The sequence below is a fragment of the Rhamphochromis longiceps genome, linkage group LG10 (genome assembly GCF_057381845.1).
Source record: "Rhamphochromis longiceps isolate RC_006_pf linkage group LG10, R_longiceps_female_GT1.1, whole genome shotgun sequence".
NCBI classification, from domain to species: Eukaryota; Metazoa; Chordata; class Actinopteri; order Cichliformes; family Cichlidae; genus Rhamphochromis; species Rhamphochromis longiceps.
Genome location: NC_140566.1, coordinates 27,286,764 through 27,310,915, shown reverse-complemented (window position 1 = coordinate 27,310,915; position 24,152 = coordinate 27,286,764). Strand labels below are relative to the sequence as shown.

Below are 24,152 nucleotides of genomic sequence, written 5' to 3'. Positions count from 1 at the left end.
ATTACAATGGAGTAACTTCCAATGTGTTGGGTAGTTGTCATAGCAACGCGTCCGAGCGTCCCGCGACGTAATTAGTATGCGACACGAACGCTGGACGTCCAGGGAAGAATATACCAGCGCTCGGTCTGTGTCATCAGATTCAGAGGACCACGGCAATTTTTTTGTAACCATTTCCCTCTGCTCGCCCGGGGTTCCAGATGCAAGGTGCAAATAATTAAATGAATGTACATTTTAGATTTAAATGAGGAGATGCTGAGCTGGGCAACACATTGCATATCATAGTTTACTGATTTACTCATTAACTGTTTGCTGACGATTAAATTACAAGATGAAAATCAGGACTGATTTTCATCAGGACTGATTTTCATCTTGTGAACCGATTGGAATAAGAAGCGAAACTTGAATATTTTACGCCTCTTTTTAAATAATTTGATCAATACTTTTAGTTTTTAATGTCCAACTTTAAACTAATTTAAATTAATAAAAAACTAATAATACAATGAATAAAATATTTAATAATAAAGGCTTTAATTAGGGCTATTTCTTTAAAATAACTGCACTGGCATGTACCCAGAGGGGATACCTGCAGAGCACCCAGGTGGTCAGAAGGACTTTGATCTGAAGTGTAACATTTTAAAGAGCCTAACACGTGCTTTTCAGATACTTTTAATTCTGTTGCATTTTAACTTAAATTGAAATACCTCCACTTTGAGCAGTCCCACCCACTGTCCAACCCCGTTTAGACAAAACAAGGGTCTTTGAATCGCCTGCGTTACGTCACGCATATGCGCATGCATAGGGGCTGGTGGACAGGCTGTCGCCGGGAGGCTGGAAAATCTTATGGAAAACCAAACCAACATTGGAGTATTAATAGCAGCGGTGTCTTACACTTGTATCACAGCGTTTAAGAGGCAGGCCGGCTCTTCTGACTGCGTACTTGAAGTATAAAAGCCGGTCATTATGGAGCATTGCTGGAGATTCACTGCGGGTACCTCCCAACAGGAGCTGCTTTACAGCTCCCGTAGCTACCCCATTTGAGCCTCTATTTTAGCAGGCGCACAGGTCTGTTTTTATTTTGCGGTACTGCACAAGTACTGCCTCTGTTTTCATCCAGGGTTAGTCAGCTCTCTGCGTTTATTCATCTGTACCTGCTCAACATCCGTCTGCTTCCAAGAAGACATGTCCGGGACCCACTGCTGAGAGTCTGTTTTCTCACAATATTTAAAATAATCAAATGAAAATGAAGTCGTCTCTGGCTCCTGGGATAAGACTTATCACCAACTTTTCTCGGGATAGTTGGTAAGTTTCCATTCTTTTTGTCCTCTTGGCGCACACGCAGCCCTGTAATGGAGATTGCTGCTTCTTATCTCTGCTAAATGATTGATATCTCTGTTAGATGATTGACTCAAACTAGTCGATAAACCGTCAGAATGTGAACTGTTCTGGGACCAGTAAATCCAGAGACATTATCATGTAACCAGCTATTGTTTTAAATGTCTCAGTTCCTGTTATAAATGTATTACTACTTCTTGTTTTCTGTACCCGGCACGTCTGGTTTCCCCTGTGCGAATCTAGAATCCCACCAAACTCCATTAAAAAAATTGACATTTTAAGAGGTGGCCGGCCACAGTTTCCAGTGTCGACCACTGGGTTATTTTGCAATAACCGAAAACTGTCGAAAGGGATTTATACCTCCAGATTTATCAGCAAATAAAGTGTCAGTAAAGAGCCATTCCATTATATTTCCTGCTTTTCTAAATCTGACTGAATATAGAAAATACAAATTTTTCTTAAGACAACTCAGGCTCCTCAGGTATGTTTTGTAAATGCAGGGTGTTTTTGCTGGTTACCAAGCTGGAAAACTGCAAGCCACCAAAAAGTTACAAATTGCACAGATTTTATGGAATACAATGAAAAAACTAAAAAAGGAACTGCGGCTGCAGTAAAGACTGAAACTAACTGGGTGAATCTTGAAGAGAGTTTTCATCGGTGAGTCTCATGAGGATTGTGTAGCTCAGAATGAGTCGGACCAGTCTGATAGATGGATCCCCACCAAAAGAAAAGCCAGCAACTGGGAAAAAAGCATCTTTAAATTCTTAAAATGTTTGAGGAAAGGAGAGTACACGAGAGTAGGAAGAGTATCATGTGACTCAACTTCAGTTTCCCTTTATTTCAGTTTCATATACTTTGAGAAGGTCACATTGAAATAATTAAAGCAAATGATTGAATTATTGACCCACATTGTGCTGGACAAACAAAATGTTTGTCTCACACACAGTTTGTTATTAACAAAGGATGTGCCCTTAACTCCTCCCGCCATATCTGCTTGGAACACTCTTGGAATGGTTTGCCATGATAATAACGCCGGAATATGAAAACCATTCAATGACCTGAATGTACAGCATAGTATAAATTTCTCCAAAAACAAAGATCAAACTAAATAATCAAATGATGATAATAAGACAAAACCGAATGTTTCATAAACAATGATGATGATAGTTAGTGTTTATGTTTGTTTACCACCTTTTGCAAGCATTTTTGTATGCACAGTCTTCACCATTATTTATCAATTCAGACAAATGTGCGTCTTATTTGTGTTTGTCCTGATTCCTAATTCTTTAAACACACCTTCGTACTGTATCTCTCAAATTCCAAACAATTTAGGTGAAATCACTGGACTAAAAGAACTTTAGGTTCACGTTCCTTTTGAAAAGATAAACAGACAGATAAACTTTCAAGGGTCATAAACCAAATAAAAGTAGGCTTTGAATTATTTAACACTCTTGCATCTCAAATTAACACCTTACACTCCAAGTATAATGTGAGCACTGAGAATACTTTTTCCACCTATTAACTTGTGTTGTTTAGCCAGCATGAAAAAAGCTGATCTGTGAGTTTGTTACCCAAACAAATATTTCTACTTCAGTGGAAAGTTTTACTGTTTTGTGTCATGTGTTTGTGCTGGAGGCATTTTAATTGATGTCACTGCATGATTAATAAGCATACCTTAGTTATTCTCTTTGTAGGTTTATTTTTATTATTCTGTTTTGATATTTTGAATAATAAAGATAATTTGATTGTCATTTTTAAATGATTTTGGTTCTAATGTGTCTGTTTTTGCAGGTATCGTGGTTTTATTCTCATCCTCACCTTCCTGTTCTACACAGCCTATCACTTGTCACGGAAACCTATCAGCATTGTTAAGGTGACTGGAACAGTTGAATTTCTTTTTATGAACACTATTAACAGTGTTTTTGCAGGATCAAATGCTCTCTAGAAGGACAGAACATGTCTTTCTTGTCTTGTACTTTTTACCCTCAAAAATGGATAAAATCTTTACCTTAACACTGCTCACTCCACTCAGGCCATTTGTTATCTTCTTACAGATATATTGATTAAATCTAATTTCTAACATTCAATCTTTAGCTTGTCACAAGATCAGGGAGACAACAGAAGATACGCTCTTTTAAGAAAATAATTTTATCTACATATAACTCAGACACAGCCACAATTAAAGGTATTCGTGTCTTTACAAATTCATAGAAATTAACAGCTGAAGCACAAAAGCTGGTAGAAAAGGAAACGGCTCTAAAGGACGTCTGCTGAATATGCTAAAGGGATTTTTCTTGTTGTTTCAATCAAAGATAGTCAAGCAACAATTGAAAGTGTTTGCATGATACAGCAATGGTCTGCAAATGAAGGCTTTTAAAGTCAAATGCTGTAAAAGCCCCTCATTGTTTAAATTACAAAGTATTCATGAAGTGGTCATAAAACAATCATAGGCTGTGATCCTGTCACCCTGAGAGCTGCAGTGTGTTGTTTGTGGTAATAGTGGTATCCTGGCATATTCTTATACTGTATCTTTATACATTTATACACCTATAGAAGATAATTTTTTTAAATCTTTGGTTCTTCATTTGCTTGTGTCAACTACTGTTTTAGTAATTTCAATTGGTTTCTTTCCACGTTCTTCTCTCGCACTCAGAGTGAACTGCACAGAAACTGCTCCAACGTCATTCAGCCAAAAGACATTAATATAACCAATAATGTTACCTGGTGTGATTGGCCACCCTTTGGTAAGTCCTTTAATTGCTGTCATTAATGCTCGCTTTGGAAACACAACTTCTAGTAGATGAGATTTTGGACAATTGCAGCTCTCAGAAAGTTTCAGTGTACCAAATTATTACTACACATGATTTATCAGTTGGTTAGGTGTTTGCAGTGGAAAAAGTGGCGTATGCATGGATAGGAGGAGCTGCTGTGGTGAAGCAGCTTCTTGAAGCTCTGAAACTCAAAAAAAAACAAGGAAAAGGGAGACTTTGTTTGTCGTCTGTAGTACCCCAGAAATTCCAAGTATGTTGATGCATGATTACCTACTGCGAAGGACATGCTGTACACTGATAACTAAATAGTTTGTAGTGTGGGTGTAGATTTTCTCTGAGACTGGAGGCCACATTATAGAGGTGTTCAAGTAAATTTTATACCTTTTCTAGATCATTTTATGATGAAAACTTTAAAATCAGCCACTATGAGATACTATAAAATGAACTGGTGGTTTTGCTCTGGTTTTATATTTGTGTTTTTATATTTTTTTTATATTAGAGTTTTTGGTTAAAGTCCACCAGCTGCTGTTGACTCACGTATAGTTGTCTTTACTTGTTGGCATTAGTATTATAGGTCATTTAAACCACATACACAGCTACACTGTGGCCAGAAGTTGAGGTTAATAGATGAAATCTGCAGTACCTGGAACTTTTTGGGGAAAAGTCTGGTGGAGAGTTAAGCTTAGTGCTCTAAATCCATAGAGGCTGCACTGTCGTGGCCAAGGTTGTTGTTTGTGTTTGTGAGCTGCTGTGAAACTGAGCTGATCATGTGAGACCTGCAGCTGATAAATCTTTAACTTTTAGTTAATGTTACAGAAACACAGAAAAGAGATAAGTGTTTGAAGCTGCACTGGAAGAATACTGGCTATAAGATAGATACAATTACATCTTCTACAACAGAGAATTACCACCAGTTGCACTTGTCATAGTTCCTGTGCTCTGTGGTTACTTTTCTGGCAAGTTTGAAAGCAACTAAATTACAGGGATTATATTAAAAGGGTCCTACTATCATTCCTTCCTCTTTGTCAAGCAACTTTAAGTCTGGGGTTAAGTTTTCAGCTTGAATCTAGTCCAGCTGTGATCGTGTGAGAGCCTGTAATAGGTTAATAGTCCATCATATGGTCAGACCAGAGAGCCAGACAACTCTGTGTTCACAGACGTCCCACCCATCAGTTCATTCAAAACATTTTTTTTGCAAATAAACCAATCAGAAGAAAGTTGACAAAAAGGGGGCCGCTAAAGATAGAAGAGCTATTAATAATATTAATTAGGCATATATTATGATGTTGTTTAGCAACAACCTAACAACAGACTAGGTTCACTGACCAAACAACATTGTAGCATAGGGATGTGGTAGTAAGATAAACAAGAATTATTTTATTGATGACAGGAATACAATGAGGAGCTGGTAATGAGATTAACAGGTCCAGAACTCTGCTGCAGTTTTTTGTGTGTGTGAGCCGTACTAATTGACGAAGACCTCACAAAATTATACGCGCCGATGCGGAGAAAAGTAACAGTTTTCTCTGTTTTCTTGTTAAAGACCAGGACAACTATCAGACACTGTTTGGGGTCTTGGATAACTGCTTTCTGGTTGCTTATGCCATCGGGATGTTTTTCAGGTTTGTATTTGCTGTTTTTGGCTGACCTTGTTGTGTTTTTGTCTGAGAGGGCATGTGCTGCACTGAATAATAATCATCTCTCATGTTCTCAGTGGGATATTTGGTGAGCGTCTCCCTCTGCGGTACTACCTGAGTATTGGGATGTTGATGAGTGGGTTGTTCACATGTCTGTTTGGCCTCGGCTTCTACTGGAACATCCACTCACTGGGGTACTACGCCTTCGTCCAGGTAAAGAAACAAATCCACAAACCTGACCTTTAATTTACTTTCTGATTCATGTATCCTGTTCTCTTTTATTATTTCAATTGTGGGGCATATGACTGTGATATCATTTATAAATAAGAGCTGAAATGTGAGCTCATCAGCCACACATTAGCTGATTTAGGTTGCTAGCATGAAAGTGTCATGGTCCTGGGTCTTTTGACCCAGCGTTTTAAGTTTGAGTTTATTTTGTTCATTAGGTTATCTAAGTTCATTTGGTTATTAGACTCCTTGTGTTTTCTTCCCCTGTATTTAAGCTTCCCCTCAGCCTTCGTGTTTCATGCTGCGTGTCTTATGTTATCAAGTTTGTATTATTATGCCTAAGTGTTTCTAGTTATTATTTTCCTCTCGTGTTTCCAACAATGTTAAATCTCCCCTGCTCTTCATGCGTTTCATGTCTGTGTCTTACATTGTCAAGTTCTGGTTGTCGTTTCTAAGTCTGCATGTTTCCTGTTTTATTTTGAAAAGGGGTCTTGTGTTCTGTGCTCATGCGGTTAGTTTTACTCTTGCCTGTGCATCATTATGTCTATCCTAGTCAGCTGTTTCCTCATGTGTCTCCACTTCCCCTAATCACCTGCTGTGTATTTAAGTCCTCTATTTTCAGTGTGTGATTGTCAGGTCGTCTGTTGTCCACGCCATGTTTCCTATGCCATGCTTCCAAGTTTCTTGTCTAGGTTTTTCTTATTGTTTGTTTAGATTTCCCAGTTTAGGTTTGTGTTAATTTTGCTTCAGTTTGCCTTGCCCTTTGTTTGTACCTTTTTTACCAGCCATATTAAGCGGCTCACCTTTTGTTAACATTCAAGTTTTGTTCCCTGTTCCTTGGAGTCTGCATTTTGGGTCCTTTTTTCAATTCATACAGTCTGCCCTCGCCAGACTGTGACAGAAAGTGGTGGTTTCGTTAGCCACACAGTTGAGAAAGTAAATCGGTAAATGTCCTGTAATTGTTTTAATGTTAAAAATCCACTATTAGACAAAAACAGGGGAAGAGAGTGTAGAAACATTTTGACACTTTCTTGATTTAAAAAATTAAAGGAGTGAGTTTGACTTTTTGCTCTCACCTGACTGAGCAGTTAAAACACTGAGCCTGCCCTGACTGAACTAAACTGAAATTATAGACTCTCTTTGAAGCTGATTAATCTAACACTTGGACACAAATGAAAAGCAAAGTGCGGTTTTACACGATTTAACTTCATCTTTACTGAACAGCAGCCAGCTGCAGTGACCGTGGAGAACTTCCCTGGAGCTATCAGCTATCAGTGCTCCTTCAGAGACACAAACCCAGATAGAGATGCTGCATAAATACACTGTGTTTACAGTTCAATTTGTGACATAAAGTAAAGTTTAGCTGTTGTATTAGTCTAAGAGAGAAAGTAGATTTGCATCCTTTTATCTTATGTTGCACAAGCCTTTTGTTTACATTTCTAAACGGATTGTCTTTGAATCTCTTTCTCTGCTGAGAATGAGGAAACTTTGATTTGCTATAAACAAAATTGTGTCCATTTCGGGAACAACTGCAGCATACAAAAAAAACTGCATTAGGTGGAAAAAATAAGGGAAGTGCAGTGATCAGATGAACTGTCTCTTGCTGACCTCAGGTTTTACTGATCGCTGAGGTCTGTAGAAATGTTTTCTCTTACTCAGTGCCTCGTCTTAAACACAGGCGCTGTCAGAAAAGTGTTATTTCACTTCAGGGCTTTTTTCACGCCTTTTGACCACTAATAATAACACGCCAATGGGTTGGATTAGCTCAGAAACAAGTGAAAAAATTAGCTTCAGCCACAGCTTAGGCTAGTTGCCTTCCCATAAATTAGGGATGCCAGTAATGAGACTATTTAGTCTGTTTTTTAAGTCTTTAAATTGAAACCTCAGCTTAAAAAAACCTGGAGATATTTGATTTATATATATATAAAAAGCAGAAAAGCTGCACACCCTTATCTTTGTCATGAGTTTGTCCGCCTATAAATGCAGGAAAATATTTATTTATTTAATTTTTCTGACCTTTGTGCAGTTGCCAGATTGCAGTATTGTTTTACACCTCTCAAGTATCACATGAGCTTCACATGTGTCACATGACCAGCAGTCAAATTCCATCAGCACTTCTCAGGAAAGCATGGAAAGTTAATCAATCAATAAATAAAGTTAAAATTAATAAAGTTAATTTTTAATAAAAATAGGATTCATTCAATAAATGGACAATGAGTTTATTCTAAGGTCTTTACCTCAAAATTGAATTGAATTGAGTTTGTAAGAAAAAAAAGGCGTCTATGGCAATAGAGAAATTGAAATCTGTGACCGGAAGTATTTAAAAAACTGGGTCAACAGTATTTATTTCATTTATGATCCTGTTTATTTTAACCTGTTAACATGTGCACTTTAGGTATGGATATTGAGCATCTCTTACAGGCGTGACCACTGAGAGCTCTGCAGGTCAGTGCAGAGCTCTCTTAGCAGCTTTTCCACTTGAACGTGCACAGAGCACATGGTGGCTTAGTCACTCTTAGATCTCACTTATCACATGACTCGCAGCTGCATCACATGACTGCACATGCAGAGCTTTGCTTATATCAGTTTGGTGTAGGAATGTTGAGAATCTATGTTCGTTGATCTCTTCTTCTTTTCCTCTTCATGCGGAGTTTACAGGGTTTCACGAAGAACGTTAACACAGTCCAGGTTCTCTTTCTGTTTCATTCTGCAGGTCATGAACGGGCTGGTGCAGACCACCGGTTGGCCAGCAGTGGTGGCTTGTGTTGGCAACTGGTTTGGAAAGGGGAAGTAAGTAGTGGGGGAGAATTCATGCTGAATGTGCATTAGAAATTGCTTTTTTCCCTTCTTTTTTCTTTCTTTTTTTGATGGCAGCAGAATGAAACACAAGCACATTGTCAAACCAGGCTTGGTTGTAGGTCAGACGACACTCACATCATAAATTAAAGTTATGAGCCTGAACAACTGGTTCTCACTGAAGTAGAACTACAAGCACAGCAAGCAGACAGACATATTAAGAATATATAATTGGCTCTAAAAATACACTAAAGAAAGGGGCAGGGAACAGAAAAAAGAACAATATTTATAGTAACAGTCACGTCTGTCAGTGTTTGCACTGCTGCTATTGATTATGTCCACCTCAGCCAGTCAAAGAAGTTAGGTTAAACTAAAAAGAAGATTGCATGTGTACATAGGTGATGAGTATTGACAAGATCTAATTGACTGCCATTATCAATTCCGCTTTTAGGTTGGATTCTCGAGCAGTTCCCTTATTAACTCCTCATCAATTCTGAGTGCAAAACTATTGATATCTTTGAGTCTGAACACAGTGTCCAGTTCAAAATAAGCCTTTATGTGACTTAGGTGTGCAAAAGCTGTCATAAGTTTGCTGGAGTCTTTGTGTTAGGGGAATTGCTGTAAACCTGCCTTTACCTGACATATGTAATCATATGTCAGGTGCAACATATTTATATGATAAAGAAAAGCATCAGGAGTAAATATGAGGCACTTACAGTGGGGCAAAAAAGTATTTAGTCAGCCACCGATTGTGCAAGTTCCCCCACCTAAAATGATGACAGAGGTCAGTAATTTGCACCAGAGGTACACTTCAACTGTGAGAGACAGAATGTGGAAAAAAAAATCCATGAATTCACATGGTAGGATTTGTAAAGAATTTATTCGTAAATTAGGGTGGAAAATAAGTATTTGGTCACCTCAAACAAGGAAAATCTCTGGCTCTCACAGACCTGTAACGTCTTCTGTAAGAAGCTTTTCTGTCCCCCACTCGTTACCTGTATGAATGGCACCTGTTTGAACTCATCATCTGTATAAAAGACACCTGTCCACAGCCTTAAACAGTCAGACTCCAAACTCCGCCATGGCCAAGACCAAAGAGCTTTCGAAGGACACCAGGAAAAGTATTGTAGACGTGCACCAGACTAGGAAGAGTGAATCTACAATAGGCAAGCAGCTTGGTGTGAAAAAATCAACTGTGGGAGCAATCATCAGAAAATGGAAGACATATAAGACCACTGATAATCTCCCTCGATCTGGGGCTCCACGCAAGATCTCATCCCGTGGGGTCAAAATGATCATGAGAACGGTGAGCAAAGATCCCAGAACCACACGGGGGGACCTGGTGAATGACCTGCAGAGAGCTGGGACCAAAGTAACAAAGGTCACCATCAGTAACACACTACAACGGCAGGGAATCAAATCCCGCAGTGCCAGAACTGTTCCGCTGCTGAAGCCAGTGCATGTCCAGGCCCGTCTGAAGTTTGCCAGAGAGCACATGGATGATACAGCAGAGGATTGGGAGAATGTCATGTGGTCAGATGAAACCAAAGTAGAACTTTTTGGTATAAACTCAACTCGTCGTGTTTGGAGGAAGAAGAATACTGAGTTGCATCCCAAGAACACCATACCTACTGTGAAGCATGGGGGTGGAAACATCATGCTATGGGGCTGTTTTTCTGCCAAGGGGACAGGACGACTGATCCGTGTTAAGGACAGAATGAATGGGGCCATGTATCGTGAGATTTTGAGCCAAAACCTCCTTCCATCAGTGAGAACTTTGAAGATGAAACGAGGCTGGGTCTTCCAACATGACAATGATCCAAAACACACCGCCCGGGCAACAAAGGAGTGGCTCCGTAAGAAGCATTTGAAAGTCCTGGAGTGGCCTAGCCAGTCTCCAGACCTCAACCCCATAGAAAATCTGTGGCGGGAGTTGAAAGTCCGTGTTGCTCGGCGACAGCCCCAAAACATCACTGCTCTCGAGAAGATCTGCATGGAGGAATGGGCCAAAATACCAGCTACTGTGTGTGCAAACCTGGTAAAGACCTATAGTAAACGTTTGACCTCTGTTATCGCCAACAAAGGTTATGTTACAAAGTATTGAGTTGTATTTTTGTTATTGACCAAATACTTATTTTCCACCCTGATTTACGAATAAATTCTTTACAAATCCTACCATGTGAATTCATGGATTTTTTTTTTCACATTCTGTCTCTCACAGTTGAAGTGTACCTCTGGTGCAAATTACTGACCTCTGTCATCATTTTAAGTGGGGGAACTTGCACAATCGGTGGCTGACTAAATACTTTTTTGCCCCACTGTACATATGAAATTTTAACTTCAACAGATAACAGGACTGTTCTCTTTTTCATTCATCTCCATAATTTTGCTTGTCACTGCTTTGATCTTTGCTCATACTGAGGCTCCCGGCTTGTGGCTGGCTGAACTGTGGATAACTTTAGCTTGAGACATTTTTCCCATGTAACGTGGCTACATGACTACAAACTATTTAACAATATAAACCTGGATATTTATGGACATAAAAAACAAAAACATGTTATCAGTTTTTGGCAGATGACTGCTTTTTAACCCAAAACTGATCCCTAACCTGTCATTCAACTCAAATATCATTTTGTAAACCCAGACAAGTAACAAATACGAGGATTTTGACAGAGTAAACCTGTCGAAAAATCACCATATTTGAGAATTGAAACTCATCATTTTACTGTCATTGTATTAATTTCTCAATGACTCCCCTCAGCTTACAAGTAGAGGCACCTCTGCAGCTTTGTATCGACCATAATGATTTTTTTACTCCAAAGAAAATCTCAATATGAAGTTTCAGGCAGACATGTCAGTTGGAACTAAGTTAGCAGATTGACAGATCTGGAGTGGAGAGATAACCTGTGTGAACCGCTGCATCTGGAAGTCCTGCACAGGCGGTGCATGAGAAGGACATACATCATGTTTCAGAACTGGATATTGAATAATCTAGCACCTGCACAAAAATCCTGCAAAGTTCACCAAATGTCAATTTCACCAGGTTTTTTCTGGCCATATCAACAAACATGTTACGTTTTTTTTTTTTTACCTTAATCAAACCGTGAGAGAAAATGGACATCATGCTTATTAGTCAGTTAAACAATCAGCTTGTTCATTCATATGTACATTTGTAATCTGGCTAAGCCTGTTTTCCTGCCTCCCTGTGGTCATGCTAAGATATGTTAACCATTGTCTGGGTCCTGCAAATCTCTTGTGCTCCAGGATTCAGAGTATCAGAGAGCACAAGAAATGATTGTGAATCATCACAGCACACACGCTCTCTCAGATAAAAAGGCAAAAGGTCAGCCAAAAAAAAGCGCACACAAACCTGGAAAACACCCTGATGGCTTTATCCAAGACCCTGCACAGTGTCTGATAGTTCTAGAGAAACAGGAAACAGATAAAACTCTTTCTTTTCTCCCTTTTTAAATTCATAACGTTTATAAATGTGTGTTTTTACTGGCCTTCCACTCACAAAAGCGGTGACAGCTGACACACACATGACAGTTTTAGGCCTTAATTTGTGGCTCGCAGACATTACTTATACATTTGCCACATTGTTTACATGTATAACAGAAGCAAAGCATAGTAGGCCACATTTAAACCCCAGTAGTGATCTCTGTTTTAATGCACCAGAGCCCTAATTAAGTTCTTGCCTACTTTTTACTTCCCCAAATGTCTTCAGTGCATAAAACAACATAAAGGCATGCTGACAAGCTTCAAGACTCCAGCTCAGCATTCATGAATCCATTTTGTAAAACTGACTTTCAGCAGGAGAACTTCTCGTGACCTTCTCTGTTTTGATTGCCAGGCGTGGCTTCATCATGGGTGTGTGGAACTCCCACACCTCAGTGGGAAACATCCTGGGCTCCCTCATTGCGGGAGTCTTCGTCTCCACGGCCTGGGGATTATCCTTCATCGTCCCTGGAATCATCATCGCCTGCACTGGGGTCCTGTGCTTCTTCTTCCTGGTTGAGAGTGAGTTTCCGTTTGTCAGACAAAATCCAAAATACTTCCCCAAAGTGAGCTTTAAGATTTAATGTCTCCCATCCCATTTCGTCCGTTCTCTTTTCAGAACCTGAAGACGTGAACTGCTCATCTCCTCAGCATCATGTAAGTTACAAAAGCAACGCATCCTTTCCCCTCTTTCCATGAAAAAGTCTGCTTGAGCTGTTTATTTGTGTGTCAGAGTGGTCAGGAGAGGAGTCAGGAGGTTGGTGAGACGGCGCCTCTCTTGCGGGACTCATCCATTGTTGATCCATCCATCAATGGAGCCGTCTCCACTGAGCCAGACGTGATTGTTGAGGAGCACAGCGAGGCCATCAGCTTCCTTGGAGCGCTGCGCATACCTGTGAGTGGAAATGGCACCTTTAATCACAGAAATGTGATTGATTGGCTTTGAATGTGCAGATATTTGTGCCATATTTTACAGTAAAATTTTCCCATCACGCTAAGTTTAACTCAAGGGTTGAAAATTGCTAACTTTGGCACCACCTAGTGGCTAATTAAAAATATCCCTCCAAACAAACGTTATAAAAACTATTTTAAAGTTTCTTTAACAATGAAAAATATTCACAAATTGTTTTTATATTTATATTATTAAAGTTGAGGTTGTCAGACTGTTTTTGTCACAGCTGTCTGTCTTAACTGGTCACTTAAATGAAAAGGAGCCGTTATTAATGTTATTAACGAGACTTTTGTTTCTTCGAAAGTCACAAACCCACGCGGCTCCTGTGAAAACGGCTCTGTGTGTTTATCCTGTTAAAGATGGGAGGGACAGTGATTGGTCGTTTAATCTCATTGTTATGTTTACTTTGCTGATAATGAGACTGTTGCCTAGTAACAAATAAGACACATTTGACACAACAATTAGAGACCAATTCATGCGTCACTTATTATCACCTTTACTTCACTCACTTTGACTTGATCACTCCCGTGATGATGATTGTTTTTGCTGTTAAGCGATTATCTCTTCTTTTCTTTTTCTTTTTTTTTACTCCAACCAATCAGCAGCGAGCAACTTATCCGCCAGACAGCACGAAGAGCGCTGCAGAAGTCGCCTGGGGGCACTTAACGCTTTTTCTTTTTTTTTTCTTCAACTGTCAAAGAAACAGTTGATTTTTCCAGTCAGTGTTTATTATGACTTTAGGAAAGAACCTTATGAGAAACAATTACTTTCCCACAAATATGCCTGTCACAAAGACCCGCCTTCCTGGAGGTTTCTGCTGGAAACAGCAATGATTCTGTTGGAATAATAAATGTGAGTCAAAGATAATGATTAGTAATTTACGTGAGTATATGTTAGGAAAAATAAGACAAAATAAGAGTTATAAAGTTGCAGTTTAACTACAACTCTATAAATTTAGCCAGTGCAAATAGTCCTGATCAAAAACGAGTTATAACTCTTTTCCACTCTTCAGTATGCCTGGTTAACAAACACTACCAGTGGGTTTTATTATTATTGATAACATGGTGAATTTCTGCTGTTTGTTACTGTTAAACTGTTTCTATGAGTCACCTCTTTCTTTGTGATCAGCTATTCATCAGTGGTATGAAGACAGGTTTGCATGAACAGGTCCTGAGCAGTGAATGAGTTAAGCATAGATACATGGATACACATTAAATACATTATAGGTACCTGTGTTCATGTATATCTCCTAGGGAACTAGGAGAAACCATAGTCATCTGCAATCATATGTGCACTTGAAAAAAAGGTTGTTTTTTTTTAATCACCTCAAATTATTCTATGCATGGGGAAAGGCCCATGCAGGTGAGAAGGTCTAAGAAATTCAGAACCCATGAGGTGACTCACAGTCATTTCCCAATGACTTTGAATAAACTGGAATTAAGCGATGTCCTCACTGTGGGTTCATGAGAAAGAGTCAGAGCTGTTTTGAAAACCGTGCATGGATTTGACACGCAACTCTGCTCCTGTCATTGTATCAGAAGGGGAGGGTGTTTGATTTCCACCTGTGTTGCACCTCTCTGATGGCTAATGGTGAATTACAGGATGACAGACACTTTAAGTTGCTTCTGGGGTTTTTTCATGATGTTTTCTGTCTCTCAGGGCGTGGTGGAGTTCTCGCTCTGTCTGCTTTTTGCCAAACTGGTCAGCTACACCTTCCTCTACTGGCTTCCTCTCTACATCTCAAATGTTGGTCAGTATTTACACACATCATTTTACTATTAAGATAACCTAATGATCAGTTCACGTGATTTAAAGCAGTTTTTAGAGTTAATGCATTTGTTTTGTTTTTGTTTTTTAGCACATTTTGAGGCAAAAGAAGCAGGAGATATGTCGACATTATTTGATGTCGGAGGAATCTTGGGTAAGCTTTGAGTCTTGTTTGATTTGTAAAATCACTCAGTCAGTTCAGTTTTTGCCAGAAATAAAGATGCAGAACATGATGCAAAAATGCATCACTGCAGTGTGACTGTGTCACATACGGCTGTGTGACAGGCGGGATTTGGACCCAAATGCAGAAAATAAACTCAAGACTTTAGCTTTATTCCTGTAACCCTAAAGGAATGCTGAAAGTAAAAATGTTTGCACAATAGGAAACCAAAATATCAGAAATATCATGAAACACAGGAGAAGGAGGTGCAGAGCATTGAGGAACGACATGAGGAAGGGCAAAGGGAGAACTGGGGTTATAAATAAACACAAGATAATAAGGAAGATCAGAAACACCTGGGAACACAGCTGGTACAAATCTGGGATACAAGACTAGGAAAGGAAAACTGAATGTTAAACACATGAGACAAAGGTTACGAAAAAGCAAGACAGGGATACCTAACACAGAGACAGATGGTCAGATATGGTACAGGGAAACATGAGGGAGACCTGAAGACCAAACTCTGAGTACAAACAACAACAGCTGTAACGGGGAATAAATACAAGTGAAATATACAAAGGTGAAAACTATGCAGTAAGTAAAAATATAATAAATATATAATACATATATAGTTATTTTAAACTAATTATAAACAATTATAAGTAGTGATATCTTAGTCTTCTGTAGAAACAAAGATCTTTAAAATTAAAACTAAAAACTTCTTTGAACACTTGTTTTTAATGAATTCTTAATATTAAAATCTCCCAATTTTATGCAGTCAAAATCTTAACTTTTAACCTTTAAATAACCTTGAATTAACCTTTAAATTTGTGCAGTTTTTACTATTCAAAGTATAATATATCGCATAATATCCATGCTCAGTGATAGCGATAGAACAAAAGGATTCTGAATTTAGGCAAGATTTCAGGTTGTGAGGTTTGAGTGGGTGGTGACGGTGAGGTAGATGTGAAGTTTTTCAGCTGTGAACATTTCATGCAGGTATCTCCTGCTCTTAAGCAGTTATGGGGGTTCAACAACTGTGGAAAAAATAAGACAAATTAAAAGGTTTCAAATTTTCAACCCGCCCGTATAGTTCAAGAGACTAACTCTGAAAATATTTTTGGGAAGAAGGAAAAACTTGACTGAACTGTCTTTGTGTCTGCAGGAGGCATCTTGGCGGGCCTTGTGTCTGACTACACTGGGGGGAGGGCGTCGACGTGCTGCGTCATGCTGGTTGTTGCTGCCCCCATGGTGAGTGTCACCTCTTATATTAGATTAATAATACGATTGTGGAGCAGTGAAAATGGACGGGGGGGGGTGGGAGGGTGGCTGGTGTAAACTTGATTTTTAAAAATCCAAGAGGTCAACAACACTTTCATTTAAATAACTAACACTTGCCATGGTTAGAGGCTTCTGCATACAAGCCTTCATCATGGGTAAAAAACCTCAAATTTATTAAATGCATCTTGCTAGTATTGGGTTGGACCCTCTTTTACCTCCAGAACTGCATTAATTCTTCATGGCATCGATTGAACAAGGTGCTGGAAACACTCATCTGAGATTTAGGTCCATATTGAGACGACAGCCTCACACAGTTTCTGTAGGATGTGTCTCTCCCGTTCCACCATATCCCAAAGGTGCTCGATTGGATTGAGATCTGGTCACTGTGGAGGCTATTTGAGCACAGTGAGCTCATTCTTATGTTCAAGAAACTGTTTGAAGTTGTTAAAAACAAGTGTAAAAAGTTCAAATAAGTTCAAGTTTTTTTTTTACAGAAGATCACTCAGTGTGTGGGAGGTGTGACTAAAGCAACACTGTGATGTCACGCTTCATGAAAGATCAACACCCAGTCTAAGAGTGCTGTTTAAAAAGGATAGGTGTATACAGTATATACAGACAGTATATTCTGCTGTTCACAAAAGTCAATCACAAGTGTGTGCTGGTGTTTTTGGCTCCATGTTAGTGTAACCACAATAAGGTAATTTTACCAAAAACAACACAAATAGAAGAAATGATAATTGATCTCAGACACTGTAACATTGAATGCAAAGCCAGCGTTATTCATAGCATGGACTTGCAGATGGAGCACTGCTATAAATGTCGACCACAGTTTTTGACCAGTTCAAATCATAAAAAACAGAAAAAAAAATTTGATAAGGAGATTTAAGTGTTTTGTTTTTGTCTTTGTTTTTTTAAAATCTGCTGGTTTTAACTAATAATGACACAGAAACATCCTGAGCAGCATTGTTAACGCCTGCTCCAAAAGCAGGGTTATTTCTCTCACTGGGGTAAAAATTATTAATCATTTTGACCAGTTTTTTTTTTTACCAGTTTTGTCATCCGAGTTCAGGAAGCTTCTCTCAGTCAAAGTGTATTTAATGTTTTTGACAGGATGATATTTCACACTGATGTGAGAGAGGTTTCTGGCTGTAATAATTGTCACCCATGTGCAGATTTTCCACAATTAGTTGATTGGCTGATTATTTGTTTTGCTCTATTCTCAGCTTTTCCTCTATAATAACATTGGGCAGAGGAGCCTCGGTACTACAATCGGTAAGACTTCTTTATTTTGTCATTTTTAACTTTGATACTAATCACATTAAAAACACCTTGTTGTTAAAATGTTTACTCAAATTACATTCTTGTATAATGTTTAAGAGTTTATGACACAATATTATGGAGTGTATGTAGCGTATGGTCATGATTGTAAACTGGTCACTTTGCCAAAATCAAAGTAAAATTCAAGAATATGACAGAAAAAGGAGACAGGAAGTATTGCACAGTAAAGCATTTTTGATAATCAAGACGTCTAGAAATTGATCACAAGATGCAAGATTTCATTGATTTATTGATCATGTTTTCAGTAGAAAGAACGATTTCAGAGTTATTAATTCATTATTTGAGCATAGATAACTCACAGATTCTTTACATTTGCTTACATTGACCTGAACTTAGCTCGAACTGAAAATAGATTAGATAGACTTGTTGTGGATTCAGCCCTCACTTATACTTTTTCTTTCTGTGTAGGTATGCTGTTATTGTGTGGAGCCCTGGTGAATGGACCTTATGCTCTTATCACAACTGCTGTATCTGCTGACCTGGTAAGGTCTAAGGCATCATAGGAAATCCTTTGCTTTACTTAAAAATGTCTCCGCCATTGGCATAATGATGCTTCCGTTGCCACAGGGGACACACGAGAGTTTGAAAGGAAACGCCAGGGCGCTGTCGACAGTGACCGCAATTATTGATGGGACAGGATCAATAGGTATGCATATCATGACTAAACGTTAAAAAAACTTGAGCTTAACTCTTTCATCTGTAATTATCATAATAACTAAGGAACAAACGAGTTGGTTAAGTCAGCAGAGGATTTTAAGCCTCTTTTGTCTCAAAAAAGCCCAAAATCTTCCAGATGTCACCTGTTCAGCACCAAACTGCAGACAGGTAAAGTTAGCACCCATCTGTTGATCATGGTGGAACCATTTAGCCTTTAAAAGTGTTTGTATTGCCCTCAGGAGTTGGTGGACACTAAAAATAGAGCTTACATCTTACTGTTAGTTTGTTTGCCCATGAACTCCTCCTGTGTGAACAGGAGATGAGAAACGAAACCCGACACGCAGGTACATCTTATTCCCCTCAAGGTTTTTTTCTATATCCGATGTTATTATGATGTCATCAGGTTGCCCAGCAACCACTTGCCAATGAGGTAGACATTGGACTTTACTCATAGTTTACCTATGGCACCATATAAAAGCACTGTATGATCTGTAATTTCACAAAAATGACATCTATAATGTATATCCATAAAACTTTAATTAGGCTTGATGCGTCATCATGTTGCCTAGCAACCACATAACAAAAGACTAAACAGTCCTGTAGCGTGGTCATGTACTAGTATTCATATCATACTCTTTATAAAACACGGAGACTATTAGTTCTAATATAATTAATGCATCCTTGCATTTCTGTCCACATTTGTCTCATGGTTTAAATTAAAATTAAAAGCGTAGATAGAACATAAACAGTTATTTTGTCTTTTGTACTCAGGACAGCAGTTTGTGTAACTGTAAAAAAGAAGATGGAAACTGATGAAGTCCTGAGAGACTAGAAAATTGAGTACTTAATGTGTGATTTAAAAGGAAATGGCTATTTTTCCATTTTGTGTTTTTCCTCCTGACTTTTTCATTTAAGTCTGAATAATTCTTGACGACTTTATGCGTTTACACTTAATGACTTATTTTTATGCTCTCTGCAGGAGCTGCACTGGGTCCTCTGCTGGCCGGTGTGATCTCACCAACTGGCTGGAACAATGTCTTCTACATGCTCATCTCTGCTGACGTCTTAGCCTGCCTGGTCAGAGAGCAATCTTTATCTGTTCACTCACATAGAATAAACTTGTTCCTTTTTAATGCAAATGCCAACCAGTTAATTTAAGGATTGTTGTGGTGGTTCATCCTAAATTTATTATTGTGTCAGCATAAAACCGCTGATACAAATGTATACGAGAAAACAATATTAAACATTGTACACTCACTGGCCACTTTGTTAGGTACACCTGTTCAGCTGCTTATTAAGGCAAATATCTAATGAGCCAATCACACAGCAGCAACTCGAGCATCACAAACATAAACGTGGTTGTTACCAATGTGTGCCTACTAAAGTGGGTGAGTGTAACACAACAAAGACAACAAAATTGACAGCTAAAGTTACCAAACAAACAAAATTACAACCTTACAAACAAATTTAGTAATTCATTCATTTAACAAAGAAATAACGTGCAGTACAGTGTTCACATTGAAAACATAAGCAGACTGGTGTGAGGTAGCAAAACAAAGCATGTCTGAATAGGCAAAAAAATGAAAAGGTAACTTATTGCAGTTGGAAGGTTTTTTTAACAGCTTTCTTTGGTACAAAATGGACATTAAAGAAAAACTGCTCAGAACTTCTTATATAGTATATCTATATAGTTTACTTTAAAAATAAATTGGCACCGGTGAAACTGGCGTCTTGAATAAAGGAGCCAGCTGAGTCTGTGAAACATCTGAACATACAATTCTGCAGAGTCGGTTATATTTACCACAAACATGGTACCAGTCTCATGTCATAATAGTCCATTATTGGCAATGTAAGTTACATGACGAGTCTTTGTGTAACATTACTGGTATGTTACTGGTGCAATGCAGAATATCGGTGCCTAAGTCGAGACGTTGCCGCCGCGAAGCTAACCTCAATTCACTTGATTTATGTTGAGAAAAGGAGCAAACAATAGTTTGCCAATGCTGTCCTGTGGACCTTTATTTCACTAAGCTCCACATGGATCCTTTTTTATTCCTAATGATTTTTAAATATTGTGGTTTGTGAGTATGCCAGAGAACTTATGAGAACCACTCAAACCCCCAACTGACACTTCTTTTGTTTGGCTCCAGTTTTTGTCCAGGCTTGTTTACAAGGAAGCTCAGAGATGGTGTGGGTGTGGACCCAGAGCCAGAGGGTGAGTATCATCGTCAACGCCACTGTCTCTTTTTTCGACCTTTACCTTCTTTGTTTACATTCATTTCGGGGAACCCTAGAGATTAAGTAAGCCAATACAGAAAAGACTGATGTTTAAATATGTTTAACACAGCCGGTAAAGATGGAACACAATAGGAAGGCTTTTTACAAAAAAGCCTCAGTTTCTCTAGAGGTTGCATGAAAAGAAGGATGCCTGTGCATTAAAAAGGGAGCTGGGGAAATGTATTAGGATCGTTAATATAATAACTGGAAGCAGGTGGAAGCCACTATCCTGGCTCTTCCCTGAGGCAACAAAATACACTTTTGAGAAAAAGTAAAGCACAGGAATTAGTTATATTGTGCTAGTTTAATCCAACCCTGAAGTAATTTGTTTTCCTCTGTAAACCTGAACACATCTGCACAGTAATCCAGATTAGGTGTTTTATTATAAACATGAGTCATTTATTCTTCAGAATATACTCACAGAATGAAATGAAATAATCTGAAATCAGTGCATCTCTGTTGTTTGCTGCTAAGCTAACAGTGTAGCATATGATTATAGTATCGGTTTTTCTGATCAGCCTCTACCTGCAGGAATTTTGTCATCCTCTAAACTAACTGTGACTTTTTATTGCAGGTTCAATGAGCTCTGAAATCAAAGTGAAAACCAAAACACACAAAGGGAGGAAACATTGATGAAACTGACCTCACCGTACAACCAACTAACTCTTTTTTTTTTAACCTCCAACTTGGACAATCTTCTGCTGAGCTGATGATTGAAGCCTTCTAACTGTACGACAGTATGCTTCTATAAGGAGACAAATGTCTTTTTGAGGACTAATCCACTCATTCTTACTTGTTTTTAATGTTCTTTTAGCATTAAATGGTTTACACTGTTTTTTTTCTTATTGGGTCTTTTTTTTGTCTCCTTGGTGTTTGTGCCCTTTCAATGGCATTTTAGGCAAACAAGCTGGAACACTGGCTGAGTCAGAAACTGCTTCAGAGGGTTTTACATGCAGTAGAAAGTCACCGTGTAACTGAAAACTAAGTGTAAGGAACTAAGTAAGAAAGTTTTGTGATTTCAAATTTGGAAATTGGCTAACACTTTATAATGTGGCCGTGACTAACAGGGTTCGTGTAACATGCCACGTGTGTAGTCAGTACAATCAGTGGTGTGAAAGGAGAGAAGTGATACTGTAAATAATTTTAAATACTACAGGCATAAGTACACTGTAATAAAATTTAAGTTGTGAATAAGTAATTTTAAGTACTGTTTAACATTTTTCTTGATAATTTTGCAGAAAAACAAACAATATTTCCGTATGTTACATTGCAAATACGTTGTACTTTTCAGTGTTTTGGTCATATTATGAGCTGGTTTAACCTTCCAGAGCTTCCAGAAAATTAAAAATGACTTACCTACAAATACAATTTTATGTAATTTTAAGTAGCTAAGTAAGTAATATAATAATATAATATAATTTGTGTCTCCTTTATTTTCTTGAAAGTTAGGCAAGGTCATGTCAATCTACGGCCCATAGTACGACGTACTTATGATGAAAGCTGGGGAATTATTGATTGTTTTTCCACAAAATTACCAAGAAATTAACTACAAAGTAGTTTACTTGTAGTTAACTAAAGCTAGAGACTGTTGGATCAGATGGTTTTACCAGTCTTGCATGAGGCATGGGGTCACGAAGCTACTTCCCTGAAGCTTTTCATGTTAACTTTTTGAAGGAAGATTTTTTTAAGTTGAATAAAAATGCTGTCAGTTCTACTGCTGTATGTGGTAGATTCAAACTAAAAGAGACGATTGGTTTCTAGTGTAGATTATTGAACAGCAAACAGAAAAATTATTTTTTTAAAATATTGTTTCTTAACACTGTAAAGCCTAAACCGCCAGAAATGCAAACTTTTTTGAAACTTGAATGTTTATTAAGCCTCCTGACAAATAAAAAAAGAAATTTGCACATGATTTTGCTACATCTGGCATTTCTGTGTAATATATTGCTTACAGTATGCATGTGTCTGATTGTATACGTCAGGCTTTTCAGGTGAAAAAAAGTCACACTGATGTAAAAGCCATGTATCAAATATGAATAACTTGACATTACAGAGTTAAAGAATCAATACCATGAAAGTGTTTTTAAACCACAATGGATGTGCCTCATTCACTGCCAGTTAAAAATAAATATTTGATTTTATAGGATTTCCTTACTCATGGGGATATATGAGGGTGGTGAATGACAGGAACATAAAAGCTGCAGCTGAGATGACGATGCCTGATGCCCTGAGGCAAAACTGGAAATCTGAGATTTTTAACAATCTGTGCAAATTATGCGATATTTAAGCCGGAGCTCAAACTGGAAATTTTCCGGTTTTTGGATGTTTGCATGTGGTGTTTAATTGGGAGGTTCAGATGTGGGTTACAGTAAGATTTCATGGAATTGAACACGTCAGTTGTTTATGCACACTCTGAGACTTGGGGAAACTTGAGTATAAGATATTAGACTGAGATATGGTCTAACTAAAGATATTACTGTGCAGTGGATGTGGGTGATTTTAATAATATGTTATTTATTTCTTTGTGTGAGTGCATATTTACCTCCTGCCTTGGAGAGAATAAATTAAAATTCAGTGCATCTCAAAAAATGTGAAATTTGAATTTGTTTTTTGGTAATTAATTATAAAAATAAACTGTTCAAAAGTCTTGAGTCACCCCTCACCACTTTATATTTTGTGTTCAAGAAACTAGACATGTCATTTTTAAAGTATCCTTGAAAGTGTTTCTTTGGACACTGTCTACTTTTCACTTATCAGTTAATCTATCAACTTTTCACTGAAGCCTCATCAGAAATGGGCTCAGTGGCAACCTGTCTGATGGAAGGATGATTACAAATTTTAAACTTTTGGTTCAATTCTTCATCAGTGTGTGTGGAAGAGGTCGAGACACAGTGAGTGTGAAACATGGTGGAGGCTCTGCCATAGTGTTGGGCAACATCTTTGCCAGTGCTATTGGAGATCTTGTCAAAATTGATGGGATTATGAAATCAGATTTGGATCCCCCCACCATGTAATACCATATGGAAAACATTTGATTGGCAGCAACTTCATTTTTCAGCATGACAACGATCCTGAACACACTGCCAATGCTGGGTATGAAACACTGTCAGTCATGACAAAAATACCCCAACAACACAGAAGTTCAACCTCTTTTTATTGAAAGAAAGTAAATAAATGTTAATAAACATTCAGTATGAGGTAAATACAAACGATTCTCTGAGACTCAGAGGATCACACGTCACTGTTTCCATTTTCACCTTTACAGTGGTAGCTTCAGTTACATCAGTAAAAACATGACTCTGCTGTAACGTTACATAACATACAGTAAATATAGTGGCTGTTTTCATTTTATGGCTGAAGTTGGAGTTTGGTCCCACTGCAAAACTTTAACCCCGGACAAAAAATATACAATGGACACTCAAAACAGAAACTGCAGAGAGGCAAACACAAGTGAACTG

General features: G+C 38.2%; 1 protein-coding gene across 1 annotated transcript; it reads left to right on the top strand.

Moving 5' to 3' along the window:
* The first annotated feature begins 531 nt into the window (after positions 1-531).
* On the top strand, positions 532-23,248 carry slc37a2 (solute carrier family 37 member 2). Its single transcript, XM_085421179.1, has 18 exons — positions 532-1,299; positions 3,124-3,205; positions 3,986-4,076; positions 5,647-5,725; positions 5,818-5,953; positions 8,682-8,758; positions 12,618-12,784; positions 12,882-12,919; positions 12,996-13,157; positions 14,874-14,964; positions 15,073-15,135; positions 16,307-16,392; positions 17,646-17,694; positions 18,169-18,242; positions 18,328-18,406; positions 19,397-19,494; positions 20,568-20,632; positions 21,269-23,248. The coding sequence occupies exons 1-18, from the start codon at positions 1,235-1,237 to the stop codon at positions 21,282-21,284; spliced, it is 1,518 nt and encodes a 505-aa protein (XP_085277305.1). The 5' UTR covers positions 532-1,234; the 3' UTR covers positions 21,285-23,248.
* The last annotated feature ends 904 nt before the right edge of the window (positions 23,249-24,152 follow it).